Source organism: Magallana gigas, chromosome 10 (assembly GCF_963853765.1).
Source record: "Magallana gigas chromosome 10, xbMagGiga1.1, whole genome shotgun sequence".
Lineage (NCBI taxonomy): Eukaryota > Metazoa > Mollusca > Bivalvia > Ostreida > Ostreidae > Magallana > Magallana gigas.
The window spans coordinates 34029935-34049994 of record NC_088862.1 but is presented as its reverse complement, the minus strand read 5'-3'; the positions used below and the strand labels follow the sequence as shown (position 1 = coordinate 34049994).

At 35.1% G+C, this 20060-nt stretch overlaps 1 protein-coding gene across 2 annotated transcripts; it reads left to right on the top strand.

Annotated features, from left to right (window-relative positions):
- Positions 1–278: 278 nt before the first annotated feature.
- Positions 279–19218, top strand: LOC105329222 (endonuclease 8-like 3). Of its 2 annotated transcripts, none has more exons than XM_066073189.1 (10): positions 279–469; positions 6431–6552; positions 7397–7540; positions 8273–8450; positions 8596–8631; positions 10552–10626; positions 11222–11388; positions 16759–16967; positions 17539–18053; positions 18900–19218. In XM_066073189.1, exons 1-10 carry the CDS (start codon positions 371–373, stop codon positions 19062–19064), a joined length of 1710 nt encoding a protein of 569 aa, XP_065929261.1. In that variant the 5' UTR covers positions 279–370; the 3' UTR covers positions 19065–19218. The 2 variants fall into 2 exon arrangements, with proteins under 2 accessions (XP_065929261.1, XP_065929262.1); XM_066073190.1 differs by lacking the exon at positions 279–469 and adding an exon at positions 1498–1587.
- Positions 19219–20060: the final 842 nt, after the last annotated feature.

Here is a 20060-nt window from a genome sequence, read left to right as displayed (position 1 = left end):
AGTCAACAATGCAAATTTAAAATCATGTAAGACAAATTAAAATTTATACAATACAAATGAAGAAGATCGAATATACATTGTACTGCGATGTTTGACATGCCATATTTTAAACTGTCATTTTATTCATATCTTTTATAATTATATAGCATATCTGGCGTTGATTGTGATTTCTTTTGGTGAAGTATTAGTTAATGATGTCTTGATGAAATTTTAAAAGTTTGTTTAATTTTTTTTTTACTCTTTATGAATCGAGATCGGTAGTTAAGAAATTATTTTTCGCGGGAAAACTTAGTTGGTTACGCAATAGTCGATTCTGCATGCTGTGATGTGATTTGAAGTATATATCGTAAACCGTTAAGTTTTGTTAAATATGGTGGAAGGACCAGGGTGTAAAATCAAAGGAGAGAAAATAAAATCCAAACTGATGAGACAGGCAGTAAAGTCGGTGTCAGGCAATGCTGTAGACAGGGTAAGAAAATTCGGACCAAAGGTTTGCCAGTACATCACTATATAGATTTAGCCACGTAGCTTGGTAAACCTACATAACTTTATTTACCTACCTAAAGTATATTTTTTGGGGTGTCTTTATGCAGTTTTGCATCTGTAAAACAGACAAAAAGTCGCAAGGAACTGTCAGCCTATTTTGTATTGAGGGACATCGCGTCGCTGCTCTTGAGTAGTTTCACTGTTTGAAGCAAAACATGCATTATTATTGTTTGAGTAACGGTGTGCGATGAGGCATCGATAAGCAGATACTGATAAGTGCGATTATTTCACATTTTGCTGAATTATTACCAATCAATCCACATGTTAATTATATAATTATAACCACTTACCCGAACTGTTCTTCTTTGTTATTCGGATTCCATTAAGAAGTGGATCTTTGGTAACACATCAACAGTGATACATACCGGTAGCCCCTTTGACTGCATGTTTGCTAAAAGAGCAACAGTGATTTTTTCTATGAATTGTTTTTAGATCAGTTCAAAGATCATGAAAATAATTGCTGCATCCGAGTGCGACTAAAATGCCCATTTAAGACAAAAGTATGATTGAGTAGCTAAATAGACCTATGAAGGTAAATCAAGCTACATAGCTTAATCTAGTGATTGTACGAATTTGATTTTATTGATATCAAAACATACATGAATAAAATAACATGCTAAAAAAAACCCTGATAATTGTATTTATACTAACTAGGTAATGTACACATCTTAATTATTTTTTCTAAATATGTCTAATTTGTTTTCATCATTATTTCATTCCCAAGTTAATTCCTCAAACACTTTTATTCAATAATGAGATGTTATATACCTATTTACTGGCTATGAGGACTATAGCAAGTTTATTGTTTCCCCCCCCCCCCCTAAGACAGCAACTACCGAAACATATATTTCACGAGGCAAAGCCAAGGGAAATAGTTGCTGTCGAGGGTAGCAATAGTGGTTAAAACTTGCTATCGTCTGAATAGTCAGTAAATAGGTATTTTAATATACCTGGAAAGTACTTTATCCTGCCATGGCTACATCAGTGTAGAGAAACACACGATACGTGGCATGTCTTAAAACCACAATAAACTGATATCAAGTGAATACATTAATAATATATTGGTTTAACTCTCTAAAATTGTCATATACAGTAAAACACTGCTATAGCAAACACACTTATATTGAATTGACACTTACAGTGAAGTGATTTTCATTCCCTGTGACTTTATTATATGTTGTAAATTTTTTTTTTTTTTTTAACCGGGTTTTCCAACGGAAAAATCCGGTTATTAAAATGGTGAAAATGGCGGGCGGGCGGGCGAGCGGATGGCGGGCGGGCGGGCGGCTGCCAAAAGGGTACCCTCATTGTACGGATAACTCCTCCTACAGTTTTCAAGATAGGAAGTTGTTCTTTTGCAGATCAATTGTACATATATCAGAGGTGTGCATATTGCTAGGATTTTGATTTCCGATAATTTATCGAAAAAATACCAGCTTTTGAACTTAGTCATTTTTTGGCAAAATATTGCATATAGGGTACCCTCATTGTACGGATAACTCCTCCTACAGTTCTCAAGATAGGAAGTTGTTCTTTTGCAGATCAATTGTACATATATCAGAGATGTGCATATTGGTAGAATTTTGATTTCCGATAATTTATCGAAAAAATACCAGCTTTTGAACTTAGTCATTTTTTGGCAAAATATTGCATATAGGGTACCCTCATTGTACGGATAACTCCTCCTACAGTTCTCAAGATAGGAAGTTGTTCTTTTGCAGATCAATTGTACATATATCAGAGGTGTGCATATTGCTAGGATTTTGATTTCCCATAATTTATCAAAAAAATACCAGCTTTTGAACTTAGTCATTTTTTGGCAAAATATTGCATATAGGGTACCCTCATTGTACGGATAACTCCTCCTACAGTTCTCAAGATAGGAAGTTGTTCTTTTGCAGATCAATTGTACATATATCAGAGGTGTGCATATTGCTAGAATTTTGATTTCCGATTATTTATCGAAAAAATACCAGCTTTTGAACTTAGTCATTTTTTGGCAAAATATTGCATATAGGGTACCCTCATTGTACGGATAACTCCTCCTACAGTTCTCAAGATAGGAAGTTGTTCTTTTGCAGATCAATTGTACATATATCAGAGATGTGCATATTGCTAGGATTTTGATTTCCGATAATTTATCGAAAAAATACCAGCTTTTGAACTTAGTCATTTTTTGGCAAAATATTGCATATACATGTAGGGTACTCCATTTCACTGGATAAGGGTTGACATGGATTATGGATACAGTTTACATAAAAGAAAACCCGGTTTGCTGTCACATTGACAGCTTTTCACTTGTTTTTAATTTAAATATTTTATTGTCCCAGACAACTTAAACATTTATTTGATGTCAGGGTTGGGAGGCCCTGAAGTCATCAAATTTACAATATCATTGTGAAAAAAGCATTACATAGGACATTTTTTGCATATACACACACATTCATCCAGTGTTTATGGTTGTGTACACAGAGTAACTATATATACTAGGATTGTTCAAATTTAAAAATAAGAAAAAAAGAAAGCGGAAGTTGGAAAAAATAGAGTATCCCAAGTGTAAATTAAAACAGAGGACACTTATTGAAGGGAAGAGAAAATATCCCATCGTTTATAAAAATTGTCTTCATTGTTATTTTTTTTATACATATAATGTTCTAAATTTCTATAATACAGTATTTCTCTCTTTAAGCCTTCGAAAGACGGTAACATTTTGTTATTTCTTTTCTTATAAATATGGCGTTTTACTAAGATGATCAAAAGATTGATTATATTTTTGTGCTTTGACAGTTTACCAAACAAAATATCAACAATATTGGCATCAATCATCATATTAGTTTGATCATTAATCCACTCAAAAAAAGAATTCCATAGTTCTTCAACATAAGTACACTCCCAGAATATATGGGACAAGTTTTCAGGATAAAGGTCACAAAAAGAGCATAAATCAGATTGCACAATTCCAATTCTTTTCAAAAATATATTTGTAGTTAAAATTCTGTGAACAATTCTGTATTGAAACCATTGAATTTGTACATCTGTGGATATCTTAAAAATTGCACGGTTATGTAATTTCCACCAAAATCTGTCTACATCAAGGTTAAGTTCATTTTCCCATTTAGTTTCATATTTTGGTTTTTCCCAGGATGTAGCTGTGATTATATCATATATCTCTTTTGAACCCTTTATGTTTTTGAGAATTGGCTTTAAGAAAACTGGATAATATGGATTGTTGAACATAATTGTATTTACATCGTAGGGCAGTTTTAACATTTTAATATTGTTGACAATACCATAATAGGTTGTAAATGGAATCAGTACATCAAATTTATCACAAAAATCTTCATATTGCAGTATTTGACCATTAGTACTAAAAAAATCATATACATACAGAACACCTTTTTGAGCCAAGCATTCATAAAAAAAAAAATTGTTATTAATTTTAAAATTTTCATTATACCAGATTGGCTGAACAACAGATTCAGTCATTTCGGTTTCAACAATTTTCCTAAATTTAAATAGAGCATCAAATACATCTCTCCAAAACAAGTTTGTACAGCAACTTGACAAAACTTTTGTAAACATATTTCCATACAAAAAAATGTTTTCAATTTTTGGCAACGTACTGAGTAATAGTGATTTCCAAGAGGAAGTATAATTTAGAAATCTACGAATCCATGTGATCTTTAAGCTTGTACATAAATTGTTTAGATCTATCATTCTAAGTCCACCATCTTCATTGTTTTGTGTGATACATTTTTTTGCCACTCTTGGAGGTTTATTATTCCATAGAAAATTGAAAAAAAGTTGTTCTAACTCCTTCATATAACAAGACGGAGGATTTGGAAGAGCAATAATTAAGTGGATAATTTTTGGCAAAATAATAGATTTTATTACAGTTATTTTTCCAGCTGGGCTTAACAGACGTTTCGACCAAGAAGCAACAAGTTTTTTCATTTCACATAGTTTAGGTAAAAAATTCAATTCATGCATGGCTATAGGGTTTAGGTCTATGCAGTAGGTTATACCAAGAACTGTAAACGGCTCCTGGGACCATCTTATATTAACCTCTGGGAGTACATTTTGCTTACAATTTGATAGTGAACCTATTTTAACACATAATGTTTTATCATAATTGGGTTTTAAACCTGAGTATTTTGCAAACTGATCAATAAGAGATAAGGCATTTTTTAATGATTTTTTTGAACCATCTAATAGTAAAACAGTATCATCTGCGTATTGTAGTAGTTTATATTCCTTCCCTGTTATAACTATACCTTTAATATTGAGATTATTTCGGATCAATATACCCATTATTTCGGCACATAGAATAAACAAGTATGGTGAAATTGGATCACCCTGCCTACATCCCCTTCCAATCTCAAAAAAGTCAGAAAAAAACCCATTTTGAATAACACAAAGACTTGCTTTTGAAAATAATATTTTGACCCATTTTATAAAGATTTCCCCAAAATGAAAAAAATGAAGTACTTTAAACATAAAACTCCATGAAACTGAATCAAAAGCTTTTTCAAAATCTATAAGAAGGACAAGTCCTGGGACCTTATTCTCGTTGCAATAATGAATAACATCATATAGGAGTCTTGAGTTTTCACCAATGTATCTCCCTTTCAAAAAACCTTTTTGATTTTCATGTATAAGAGAAGAAAGGAGAGGTTTCATTCTATTAGCTAGAACAGCAGATAAAATTTTATATGTTGTATTTAGTAGTGAAATTGGTCGCCAATTTTTTAATTGTTCTCTTGGTTTATTTCCTTTTGGAATAATAGAAATAATTCCTCGGGTTTGACTTATTGATAAATATCCTTTCTTAAAACTACATTGATAGGATTTTAATATATATTTATTCAGGTCTATCCAGAAGAATTTAAAAAATTCCGTCGTGAAACCATCAGTTCCAGGGGTTTTATCATTTTTCATGTTCTTAAGAGAACACAATATTTCAGATAAGGTAATGTTATTATCAAGGAGTTGTTGTTCCATTTCATTAACTTTTGGTATATGTATTTTATATTGTGTGAAAAGGTCATTAAGATCTATGTCTTCTATTTGATCATCATAGTTTTTGTATAGAACTTGATAGAACTTTTTAATTTCAGTCAAGATTTCATTTTGCTCAACAATACATTTTCCTTTACTATTGATTAATTTTGTAACATTTTTATTTACATAATTTCTTTTTTCAAGGGCACAAAAGTATTTTGTTGGCTTTTCACCATTCTCAATCCATTTACAATGAGTACGTAGTAAAAGTCCATCCAATTCATATTTTCTAATCTTTTCTAATTCATCTTGAAAATCAGAAAGGGCTTGGGCGTAGGAAATTAGGTGATATGTATTAAATAGATCCTGTGTAAATTTAATTTGTCTTTCAAGGAGCTCCTTTTGTTTTTTCCGTTCCTTATATGTTTTCCTTATATGTTGTAAATTTGATGGATATAATTAATTACCTTAAACTTTACAACAAAGCAAAATTGATCGTCCCTGTCGCTTCATTATAAGCGTGTTTTACTGTATACAATTTACAGGTAAATTTACATTCTCAGTAATAAATTAGTGCCCCCATAGAACAGAAAAGATAATTTAGTGCACTGAGATGATAGATGATAATATACAGTTATATCTTTTTATTATCAGAGGTCACTCTATATTTTGGAATAAACTCCAAATAGTTATTCTAAAAAGGATGAATTTTAGTAATTAGTAATTACTAAACACCAGCTTTATGAATAGGAAATCATCATTTTTTTTTTAAATGATAGAATTCAGTCTCCCCCCGACTGGTGACAGAATCTTTAAATATGTATAATCTAACAGTACAAAGTGTATATAGATGTTGTGTTCTAAATGTCTAAGTACTGTGTAGGAAATAAAGCCAAAGAAAGGACTGGTGACATCACAGTTTGACGTTCTGATTGGGCGACCGCTGACCGGCGTACAGACACTGGGAAAAGAGCTGTTTATGTATTTCGGAGATGTCTGTTTAAGGTACCGTGTAAGAAGATTCATTCTTTTAGCCAATGTTAAACACATATGATTCATAGGAAAGCGGAGAGATTCAAGATAGTACCTTAAGCCAATAATAAAATCACTATTAATATTAATCATGGAGGATAAAATGTACACTTATTGTGAGTAATCTCTGATTTCAACAATTAGTTTCTGCACGCTGCATGATATGCAATTTTATATAAATAAACCTGTTTGTCAGTGTTTAAATTCTTCATCAGTGCTCCAAGTCACAATTGCTATCAGGTCGCTAAATGGCGACCAACAATGTTTTTAGGTCGCCATTTCAGAATTTATGGTCGCCTTCAAAAAATAATTCACTCGCCATATTAAATTACTGATTATAATTTTATAAACAAGTTAAATATGAAACAAATAATAAAGAAGCCCTGGCTTTTGTTTTTCCGCCATCGTGGCCACGTGATTGACAATGTTAATCTACATTCCAGCGACGCTTGATTCAAGCTAACATTTATTCAAACATTACATTGACCGAGAGTTAATTTTTTGTTAATTTCGATCCTGATTACGATGAATTTCGATCCCAATCACAACAAATTGCGATCCCGAGACGATCGCATGTCCAAATTTTGTCGGTCGCGATAATGCGAGTTACTATGAAATTTGGTCGCAAAATTGAAATTTTAGGCGCAAATGCGACTGTTTTAGTCGCAACTTGGAGCACTGTTCATAGCTGCAATAATGTAGCCCTGTCTGATTTTTTACATGTGATATTTACTATGATGATATGTGATGTCATGTGCTAAAACTGCTTTCAGTTCTACATGCAGTGCAATGTAACTGCATCTAATTGATTTAACAGGGTTCATTTTTTGATGGCGGGGTCGTTCCGGGTCAACGGACAGGCCTTGGACAAGGACTATGGGAAACTGACGGAAACTCCCTCCCTCCAGGTCAACTTCAGTGCAGACGTACTCACATTCTACAAGTCTGCAGCACAGATCAGGTACGTGTAGTTTTCCGGTAGTATGCCTGCTTTTTCATCTTCTCCATGCATCATGTTGAGGTATCAGCGATGTTATTTTTTAGCCGATCCGCTGATTTCAGCTGATTTGCAAATTAAAATGTTCACTTTAGAGATCACTACAAACCCACATTTGAATGATTCTCTCCTTTTATTCTACCATTTGCACCCATTAGGTAGGTACCCTTTCTGTAGCTGTGTGTTATATCCCGCCACTCATCAAGTCGATGACCAGCAGTGAATCCATTATTTGTGTTCCTTCTGGAATAGCCTACAACCACCATGTGCATCTCGCAGACTTTGACTTAAAATGCTGTGTCAGCGAGAGTCTGGTTTCTACTCTTGAAAAACCTGCTGTTGGAATACTGTAGATTCCTTATTTTACACAAATACTTAATTCCACGATTCAGCCGTTTTCCATCAAATCGCGAGAACATGAAAGTAGTAGTTAACATATGTCCGAAATATAAAAGTACAATTTAAAAATTTGCGAAATATGTTTCTTGCTATTTTACGTGGATATTTAATTAGGAATCTACAGTATATATTTTGTATAAATAACAATTTTGAGAAAAACCAAATTTTTGTTAGGTCATGAATGTCAATAATGAGAATTTTATGCTCAATATGCTTTAAGATATTCATTTATGAAAAATATATTTTTTCCAATAATCATGCCCTAATAATACCCCCCCCCCCCCCCACACATTACAGGGAGTCTGTGTCGTGTAGCTCCAGGTATGACGCCCTCCACGACCTTGACATCTGCTCCCCAGTGTTCAACCACCAGAGGGCCGTTACCATGGTGATGGAACAGAGTGACCGACAGGTCTGTGATGTACTACTGGATCAGACCATACTGCCGGGAGTCGGAAATATCATCAAAAACGAGGTAGTCCTAACTACAAATGTTGTATGTGTATACATGCCCCCTACTTGAACCCCCCAGTTTTGTTATAGTAAAAGTCCTATTTAAGAACAGTTGCCAAGACAATTAAGTAAGATTGATTATGTACATGATGTATCTAATGTTGCAGGCTTTGTTTGACAGCGGGATAAAGCCGAGCTCTAAGGTGAGGACCATTGTTTTTACACTAGAATCTAAGGACCATTGTTTTTACACTAGAATCTAAGGACCATTGTTTTTACACAAGAATCTAAGGACCATTGTTTTTACACTAGAATATAAGGACCATTGTTTTTACACAAGAATCTAAGGACCATCGTTTTTACACTAGAATATAAGGACCATTGTTTTTACACAAGAATCTAAGGACCATTGTTTTTACACTAGAATATAAGGACCATTGTTTTTACATAAGAATCTAAGGACCATTGTTTATACACTAGAATATAAGGACCATTGTTTTTACACTAGAATATAAGGACCATTGTTTTTACACTAGAATCTAAGGACCATTGTTTTTACACTAGAATATAAGGACCATTGTTTTTACATAAGAATCTAAGGACCATTGTTTATACACTAGAATCTATGGACCATTGTTTTTACACTAGAATCTAAGGACCATTGTTTTTACACTAGAATATAAGGACCATTGTTTTTACACAAGAATCTAAGGACCATTGTTTTTACACTAGAATATAAGGACCATTGTTTTTACATAAGAATCTAAGGATCATTGTTTATACACTAGAATATAAGGACCATTGTTTTTACACTAGAATCTAAGGACCATTGTTTTTACACTAGAATATATGGACCATTGTTTTTACATAAGAATCTAAGGACCATTGTTTTTACACTAGAATCTAAGGACCATTGTTTTAACACTAGAATCTCTTTTTCTCGCATTATCACTGGTGTGAGATCAGTATGTCCAGTGTGAGACAGCAGTGTGAGATTTATCTGTCTTACGCTGTGTATTACTACTCCGCTTTAAAACGTAAACAAACATTGTCTACTGTAGGGAGATGCAAAATGATTGATTGAGATTATCCACTAAGTAATTGTTTTGCTTAATTAATTAAAATTTACCATACCGTATATCCGGTATCTAATTTTCGCTTTTTTCGCGATGTATTTTAAATCGCAAATTATTGAATGTGCAAAAATTACGTTCTGTATTATTTTCTATAAGAAACTTTTAAAATTGCAAAAAATGATTGGCGCAAAATAAAAATGCAACACATTTTTCCCATTTTCGCAAATTTTGTGACACACGGAAAAAAACCCTGACATACTGTCCTATGCTCTCATTTTGACTTACATTATTTGAAGCACGGGAAAGGATAAACTGAGTTATCTTGTTATGTCATAACAGAAAGTTGTCAGATATTGTTTTTTAATGTAAAGTAATGCGAGAAAAAATAATCATTCATTATATACCTCGTCCCAGACAGTGAATCTTGTCCCCGCGGTGGAATTTCACTATCCCACTCTCGTAATATGAATGATTCTATTAGTACTGCATTAATTTAAGACCTTTGGTTGTCCATCAGAAACCATTCTTTATGCATCAACTACAATCTAGAACCATAAATGCACTTCCTTTTGTAAGTACAAAGACTTGACAGTTAGTCTGTTTGTTCATGTATAGACTACCAATAGCTATAGCCAACCAGTAGTCATTATAGACTATCAATAGTCAATTGGACAACCAGTAGTCATTATAGACAACCAGTAGTCATTATAGACAACCGATAGTCATTATAGACAACTGATAGTCATTATAGACAACTGATAGTCATTATAGACAACTGATAGTCATTATAGACAACCAGTAGTCATTATAGACAACCGATAGTCATTATAGACAACCGATAGTCATTATAGACAACCGATAGTCATTATAGACAACCGATAATCATTATAGACAACCGATAGTCATTATAGACAACCAATAGTCATTATAGACAATCGATAGTCATTATAGAAAACCGATAGTCATTATAGACAACGGATAGTCATTATAGACAACCAATGGACTACCAATACAGTTTTAAATAAGTGCTTTGTTATTCTATTTCAGGTTCAGCAGCTGTCCAAAGAACTAGTGTCTCACCTGGTGAGAATGACCAGGGACTTCTCTCTCATCTTCTACAAGGTAATGGTGTTACCTGTTAAAGACATGAACAGATGTATTACATGAACACTTAGCTGCTATTATATTACCGTGTGGATTCTATGGTGACGTCCCAAATATTGTTTTCTGTTGAATACGTGAACAGAAGTTTCACATGAAGATATTGCTGCCATTACAAAGCTTGTTGCACTTTTCTGTGAGGTCCACGATTTCTGTCCCTAATGTGTTTATGTCATTACACAGCTGTGATTCTTATATCACAGACTTTATCAGCTTAACATATTTCTGTAGACAGTCAGTTACAAAATAATAAAGTTAAAATTACAATGGTAAATTTTCTAAGCACTAGGAACAATAACTCTGACGGAACTCGGAATAAGTGAAAACTATTGAAGTACAATTATTGTTGAAAATATCTAAATAAGCTTAAATAAACAGGCATAATATTATATGTTGTACTTTTTTATTCCAATGAAAAAACGTACATGTTAACATTAATTGTAAGAAGCAATATAAATATGAATCTTAATTAGAATGGATGGTATATACTATGAGGAAGGTGATATTTGAATTATGTTGTTAAAATTTTACTGAGAATTTCATTGATTTTGACCAGTGTAGGAAGACTGGGACCAACTTGAATCAGTATATGAAGATTTATAACAAGAGGAAATGTGGGCAGTGTGAAGGAAAAGTTACAATAACAAGAATAGGTGACGACAGTGAGAGAGTGACTTATTACTGTCCAAACTGTCAGACCAATACACTCAAGTCTCAAGTCAAGTAAGTTACTGTAAGAGAGTGACTTATCACTGTCCAAACTGTCAGACTAACACACTCAAGTCTCAAGTCAAGTAAGTTACAGTGAGAGATTGACTTATTACTGTCCAAACTGTCAGACCAACACACTCAGGTCTCAAGTCAAGTAAGTTACAGAGAGAGAGTGACTTATCACTGTCCAAACTGTCAGAACAACTCACTCAAGTCTCAAGTCAAGTAAGTTACAGTGAGAGAGTGACTTATTACTGTCCAAACTGTCAGACCAACACACTCAAGTCTCAAGTCAAGTAAGTTACAGTGAGAGAGTGACTTATTACTGTCCAAACTGTCAGACCAACACACTCAAGTCTCAAGTCAAGTAAGTTACAGTGAGAGAGTGACTTATCACTGTCCAAACTGTCAGACCAACACACTCAAGTCTCAAGTCAAGTAAGTTACAGTGAGAGTTTGACTTATTGCTGTCCAAACTGTCAGACCAACACACTCAAGTCACAAGTCAAGTAAGTTACAGTGAGAGAGTGACTTATTGCTGTCCAAACTGTCAGACCAACACACTCAAGTCACAAGTCAAGTAAGTTACAGTGAGAGAGTGACTTATCACTGTCCAAACTGTCAGACCAACACACTCAAGTCACAAGTCAAGTAAGTTACAGTGAGAGAGTGACTTATTGCTGTCCAAACTGTCAGACCAACGCACTCAAGTCACAAGTCAAGTAAGTTACAGTGAGAGAGTGACTTATTACTGTCCAAACTGTCAGACCAACACACTCAAGTCACAAGTCAAGTAAGTTACAGTGAGAGTGTGACTTATCACTGTCCAAACTGTCAGACCAACACACTCAGGTCTCAAGTCAAGTAAGTTACAGTGAGAGAGTGACTTATCACTGTCCAAACTGTCAGACTAACACACTCAAGTCTCAAGTCAAGTAAGTTACAGTGAGAGAGTGACTTATTACTGTCCAAACTTTCAGACCAACACACTCAAGTCACAAGTCAAGTAAGTTACAGTGAGAGAGTGACTTATTGCTGTCCAAACTGTCAGACCAACACACTCAGGTCTCAAGTCAAGTAAGTTACAGTTAGAGGGTGACTTTTTACTGTCCAAACTGTCAGACTAACACACTCAGGTCTCAAGTCAAGTAAGTTACAGTGAGAGGGTGACTTTTTACTGTCCAAACTGTCAGACCAACACACTCAGGTCTCAAGTCAAGTCAGTTACAGCGAGAGAGTGACTTATTGCTGTCCAAACTGTCAGACTAACACACTCAAGTCTCAAGTCAAGTAAGTTACAGCGAGAGGGTGACTTTTTACTGTCCAAACTGTCAGACCAACACACTCAGGTCTCAAGTCAAGTAAGTTACAGTAAGAGAGTGACTTATCACTGTCCAAACTGTCAGACTAACACACTCAAGTCTCAAGTCAAGTAAGTTACAGTGAGAGATTGACTTATCACTGTCCAAACTGTCAGACCAACACACTCAAGTCTCAAGTCAAGTAAGTTACAGTGAGAGAGTGACTTATCACTGTCCAAACTGTCAGAACAACTCACTCAAGTCTCAAGTCAAGTAAGTTACAGTGAGAGAGTGACTTATTACTGTCCAAACTGTCAGACCAACACACTCAAGTCACAAGTCAAGTAAGTTACAGTGAGAGAGTGACTTTTTGCTGTCCAAACTGTCAGACTAACACATTCAGGTCTCAAGTCAAGTAAGTTACAGTGAGAGAGTGACTTATCACTGTCCAAACTGTCAGACCAACACACTCAAGTCACAAGTCAAGTAAGTTACAGTGAGAGAGTGACTTATTGCTGTCCAAACTGTCAGACCAACACACTCAAGTCACAAGTCAAGTAAGTTACGGTGAGAGAGTGACTTATTACTGTCCAAACTGTCAGACCAACACACTCAAGTCACAAGTCAAGTAAGTTACAGTGAGAGTGTGACTTATCACTGTCAAAACTGTCAGACTAACACACTCAGGTCTCAAGTCAAGTAAGTTACAGTGAGAGAGTGACTTATCACTGTCCAAACTGTCAGACTAACACACTCAAGTCTCAAGTCAAGTAAGTTACAGTGAGAGAGTGACTTATCACTGTCCAAACTGTCAGACTAACACACTCAAGTCTCAAGTCAAGTAAGTTACAGTGAGAGAGTGACTTATTGCTGTCGAAACTTTCAGACCAACACACTCAGGTCTCAAGTCAAGTAAGTTACAGTGAGAGAGTGACTTATCACTGTCCAAACTGTCAGACTAACACACTCAAGTCAAGTAAGTTACAGTGAGAGAGTGACTTATCACTGTCCAAACTGTCAGACTAACACACTCAAGTCTCAAGTCAAGTAAGTTACAGTGAGAGAGTGACTTATTGCTGTCGAAACTTTCAGACCAACACACTCAGGTCTCAAGTCAAGTAAGTTACAGTGAGAGAGTGACTTATTGCTGTCCAAACTGTCAGACCAACACACTCAGGTCTCAAGTCAAGTAAGTTACAGTGAGAGGGTGACTTTTTACTGTCCAAACTGTCAGACTAACACACTCAGGTCTCAAGTAAAGTAAGTTACAGTGAGAGGGTGACTTTTTACTGTCCAAACTGTCAGACCAACACACTCAGGTCTCAAGTCAAGTAAGTTACAGTGAGAGGGTGACTTTTTACTGTCCAAACTGTCAGACCAACACACTCAGGTCTCAAGTCAAGTCAGTTACAGTGAGAGGGTGACTTATTACTGTCCAAACTGTCAGACCAACACACTCAAGTCACAAGTCAAGTAAGTTACAGTGAGAGGGTGACTTATTACTGTCCAAACTGTCAGACCAACACACTCAAGTCACAAGTCAAGTAAGTTACAGTGAGAGAGTGACTTATTGTCAGACCAACACACTCAAGTCTCAAGTCAAGTAGGTTACAGTGAGAGGGTGACTTATTACTGTCCAAACTGTCAGACCAACACACTCAAGTCACAAGTCAAGTAAGTTACAGTAAGAGAGTGACTTATCACTGTCCAAACTGTCAGACTAACACACTCAGGTCTCAAGTCAAGTAAGTTACAGTGAGAGGGTGACTTATCACTGTCCAAACTGTCAGACCAACACACTCAAGTCAAAAGTCAAGTAAGTTACAGTAAGAGAGTGACTTATCACTGTCCAAACTGTCAGACTAACACACTCAGGTCTCAAGTCAAGTAAGTTACAGTGAGAGGGTGACTTATTACTGTCCAAACTGTCAGACCACCACACTCAAGTCTCAAGTCAAGTAAGTTACAGTGAGAGGGTGACTTATTACTGTCCAAACTGTCAGACTAACACACTCAAGTCTCAAGTCAAGTAAGTTACAGTGAGAGGGTGACTTATTACTGTCCAAACTGTCAGACCAACACACTCAAGTCACAAGTCAAGTAAGTTACAGTGATAGAGTGACTTATTACTGTCCAAACTGTCAGACCAACACACTCAAGTCACAAGTCAAGTAAGTTACAGTGAGAGAGTGACTTATCACTGTCCAAACTGTCAGACCAACACACTCAGGTCTCAAGTCAAGTAAGTTACCGTGAGAGGGTGACTTATCACTGTCCAAACTGTCAGACTAACACACTCAAGTCTCAAGTCAAGTAAGTTACAGTGAGAGAGTGACTTATTACTGTCGAAACTTTCAGACCAACACACTCAGGTCTCAAGTCAAGTAAGTTACAGTGAGAGAGTGACTTATTGCTGTCCAAACTGTCAGACCAACACACTCAGGTCTCAAGTCAAGTAAGTTACAGTAAGAGAGGGTGACTTTTTACTGTCCAAACTGTCAGACTAACACACTCAGGTCTCAAGTCAAGTAAGTTACAGTGAGAGGGTGACTTTTTACTGTCCAAACTGTCAGACCAACACACTCAGGTCTCAAGTCAAGTCAGTTACAGTGAGAGAGTGACTTATTACTGTCCAAACTGTCAGACCAACACACTCAAGTCTCAAGTCAAGTAAGTTACAGTGAGAGGGTGACTTATTACTGTCCAAACTGTCAGACCAACACACTCAAGTCACAAGTCAAGTAAGTTACAGTGAGAGAGTGACTTATTACTGTCCAAACTGTCAGACCAACACACTCAAGTCTCAAGTCAAGTAGGTTACAGTGAGAGGGTGACTTATTACTGTCCAAACTGTCAGACCAACACACTCAAGTCACAAGTCAAGTAAGTTACAGTAAGAGAGTGACTTATCACTGTCCAAACTGTCAGACTAACACACTCAGGTCTCAAGTCAAGTAAGTTACAGTGAGAGGGTGACTTATCACTGTCCAAACTGTCAGACCAACACACTCAAGTCACAAGTCAAGTAAGTTACAGTAAGAGAGTGACTTATCACTGTCCAAACTGTCAGACTAACACACTCAGGTCTCAAGTCAAGTAAGTTACAGTGAGAGGGTGACTTATTACTGTCCAAACTGTCAGACCACCACACTCAAGTCTCAAGTCAAGTAAGTTACAGTGAGAGGGTGACTTATTACTGTCCAAACTGTCAGACTAACACACTCAAGTCTCAAGTCAAGTAAGTTACAGTGAGAGGGTGACTTATTACTGTCCAAACTGTCAGACCAACACACACAAGTCAAGTAAGTTACAGTGATAGAGTGACTTATTACTGTCCAAACTGTCAGACCAACACACTCAAGTCACAAGTCAAGTAAGTTACAGTGAGAGAGTGACTTATCACTGTCCAAACTGTCAGACCAACACACTCAAGTCTCAAGTCAAGTAAGTTACAGTGAGAGGGTGACTTATTACTGTCCAAACTGTCAGACCAACACACTCAAGTCACAAGTCAAGTAAGTTACAGTGAGAGAGTGACTTATTACTGTCCAAACTGTCAGACCAACTCACTCAAGTCTCAAGTCAAGTACATGTAAGTTACAGAGAGAGTGACTTATTGTTGTCCAAACTGTCAGACCAACACACTCAAGTCACAAGTCAAGTAAGTTACAGTGAGAGAGTGACTTATTAGTCCAAACTCAGATCAACTCACTCAAGCCTCATGTCAAGTAAGTTACAGTAAGAGTGTGTCTTTTTACTGTCCAAACTGTCAGACCAACGCACTCAAGTCTCATGTTATGTAAGTTACAGTGAGAGAGTGACTTATTACTGTAAAAGCTGTCAAACAGACCAAATTTGAATACATCAAGTATTATGACTTTTTGAAACTGTCAAAGTAACACTTGTTCTCAAAGTTAAGTATACTTGTCTTACCTGCCTAATTAATGCATTAATATAACAAGGAAAATCAAGTTCATATACTTCGATGCAAAGTTATTAAGTAATTAGAACTAGCACTTGTTTTTCACATTCATTAAGATAAAAAAAATTGTCTTGAAAAAAGAGTAATGAATTATTTTAGAGTTCATCCATGCAAGAACAGTCTATTGGGATGGGTACAATCAGCCAATCAGAAACCTGAAATAAATTCAGCCAATCAGAGCAGTGAAGTAAATTCAGCCAATCAGAACAATGAGGAGGATTGGAGCTGTCAGATATGTACGTTGATAAACAGTGGGACAAAACTCAGATGTGAAGCCTGCATGACAGAAAGGGAGGCAACTCATACAGGTAACCAAAACAAGGGTTGATTAATGAGTCTTGCTGGTCAGCAGGTACTACATGTAAAAAAGGAAGTGTGTATGGAAGAATTATTAGTCAATGATTGTTTTTAGGTACTATATTTACGTTAACTTTCCACCTGAGTACCTTACCAAATAAAATCCAGTGTTAAACCTTATATTAATGATTAATTTTCATATTTTCATGTATTACTTTTTGAAGTTAAAATAATCACACAGCAGTTTAGCTTTGTTAAAAGCATTAGTTTTGAGACTTTTCAAACAGACATTTTTAAAACCAACAAATCTTTTATGATGATTGTATGTTTTGATGAATTTTATGAGAACTTCGCTATTAAATGATTTATAAAAGATCTTTTATTTGTACCAAATTGAAATAGAAGAAAACTTTTTGGTATTTATGTTTGGTGACCCTCGCAAACTTACCTGATATCTGATATGTCAAAATGATTTCCTGTTTGTGATGCATGTACGATGAATGTTTGTTTTGATGTCAGGGTTTGTATTGTGCATGTGTCAGTAGTTTGGTGATTTTTTTGTGCGTTTGGTTTTTTTTTTAGACAAAAGTAAAACGGGTTTGAAAAGGAAGTCATCAACAGATTTTTCAGAGCAGTCTGTTAAGAAAGTGAAGGAAAGCAATGATGGTCCGCCAGTCAGAAACCTTGACAAAATGGAATCCGTGTTAAGTCCCAGGCTTCCTTTAGGAAACATCCCGCGTCTTCCTACTTTGACACACTCAGGAAACACAGACTCTCAAAAAGCACGTCAAACAAATGGAAACATTGTTGGGAAAACATTGTCTAAAAATTCAAGTACTGGGATTAAAAAGCCACAGACAGGCATTGGAGGACATCAAAACAAAGATGTTAAGATGAATGTAAAAGCTGGTGCTCCAACAGTTTCAAAAAAGATGTCACAAGATTCCAAGGGACAAGGAGCTAGCAAAGTTCCCTTGTGTCCAGGCCACAGTAAACCTTGCTCCATGACGCAAACCCGGAAAAAGGGAGACAATTTTCTTCGCTGGTTCTTCTCCTGTGGTGTTTATCCACGATCGAAGCAATGCAAGTTTTTCCAGGTAATCATTTCTAACAGACGGATTATTTTGAGGTTGCGTGATGCTCCAAATATATTAATAGCAGATGGTTTATTTTAAGGTTCCTTGATCCTCCATATGTATGTTAAGATGGATTTTAAAAGAATTTTTTTTTTAGGAGGCTGATTTGGTTATTTTTGTAGAAAAACTACAATTATCAAAACTCTTAATTTTTTAACCATATGTCATTTAACTAATTCTAGTTTATTTGCAAAGTTTAGAGCAAATCAACTGTCTAGTTCTTTTTAAGGACCATCATAAAATAGAGGTACATTTATTATAGGAATATATAGGAATCTGTCATTTTCCGCACTTCGAAGCAGATTAAAAAATACTATAATAGCTTTTTTTCTCAAATTGTTATATATGATTAGTCATATCATTTCCTACCTTGCGCATTGAAAACTAAAGTCGGCCTCCTTAAAAGATTATTTAAAAAATACATTACTCTACACATGTATTAGTCGGTCATATTATGCATTTATTGAAACCAAATTCAAAACTTTATTATATAACATCTTGTTAGCTGTTAAAAAGTTTTTCTATTATCTTTGAAAAAATGCATTTGAATTTTTTCAAAATCCACACAATTTATATTAGAACAAAAATAGGTCTGAGGTCTCTTATTTATGTACAGATAATCAGATTTCAGAAAATATACTTTTGAGAGCTGACAAATAAAAGTTTGTAAGCTGGGCTACTGTAATAGATATTAAGAATATCTACAAGATATTTAGATTGTTGTGACATTTATTTCATACATTCTCTTATATATATCTTAAGGAATTATACCGAATACATCAAATCTTGCTTTTTGGTGTATTTCAGTGGGCGGATGAGAAATTTCCAATTTGTCCAAACCATGGCAAACCAGCGGCATTCAGGACCGTGATGAAGGAGGGACCCAACAATGGCAGAAAGTTCTTTGCTTGTCCACTACCTAAACAGAAACAGTGCGGATTCTTTGAGTGGGCGGAAGGTTTTGAGGTTTGAACCCAGATATAATAGTACTGTTTGATTCAAAGACTGACTCTGATGTGGACATTGTATGGTTTGTCATGTACCGGTATTTCATTGATCGTGGAAGGATTTATGGCTTTAATACAAGAAGTCGCATATAATTTTCCAAAAATAAATTGAGATTCTGTATGATTTTATTTTTCTATGTAACACAGATAATTAATCTGTAGGGTAATTAAGGTCTTCCGTTTCCAACGGAAGACCTTTCTATTATTGTGCGGGTTAAGATTATTAGGGTTTTCCGTTTTTCAACGGAAAACCCTTCTGTTATTCTACTGTTTCTTATTATTATTTTTTTTTTTTTCCCGCAAATTTTGTGCACGAGATTTCTCGAAGATTTTTTGTCTGATTGCTATGAAACTTTCAGGGTATGTAGATAATATTAATATCTCTAGACGTTTTTTTCAAATTTTTAAAATTCACTTCCGGTTATGAGTTATTGCCCTTTAATTGAAAATTGGGGGGTCTTTTGTCCAGAGTTGATCTCGGGAACTACAGATGATAGATGCATGAAATTTGGCGAAATTGTCGGTAAAATTTTATAATTTTGCTGGCATGAAAATTTTGATAATTTCTTTGTTAGTTTTTTAGCTATTTGTCGCCAAAGTTTAAGATTTTTTCGCGGCTGAAATTTTGTTGCTTTTTGTATTATAACCTTTAAACTAAAAATATTTTGTTAATACATATAGAACAAAAGTTGTTTAGAATAACGAGAGCTTTCATTTAAAATTAAGAAAAAAGGGCTGGCCCCTATAATTAGGGGTCAGCAGCTCATACACGTATTTTTCTGATAGCAAAAATCGTTATCATTTTATGAAAAAAAATTAATTTAGTTATTGTTAATATATTAAATAATGTCATTTGGTATCAAATTAAACAAGTTCTGTCCTATATTTTTTTTCAAATTTCATAAAACAAATATGTGAGAATCGTACATGAACGAGTTAATATGTCTACATAGACACACAA

Bases quoted from the DNA above. Each gene is read 5' to 3' on its own strand.
- LOC105329222 (XM_066073189.1), top strand. From the start codon at position 371: ATGGTGGAAGGACCAGGGTGTAAAATCAAAGGAGAGAAAATAAAATCC. The intron at 7,541-8,272 runs GTACGTGTAGTT...CACACATTACAG, and splicing joins AAGTCTGCAGCACAGATCAG to GGAGTCTGTGTCGTGTAGCT. The intron at 18,054-18,899 runs GTAATCATTTCT...GGTGTATTTCAG, and splicing joins AGCAATGCAAGTTTTTCCAG to TGGGCGGATGAGAAATTTCC.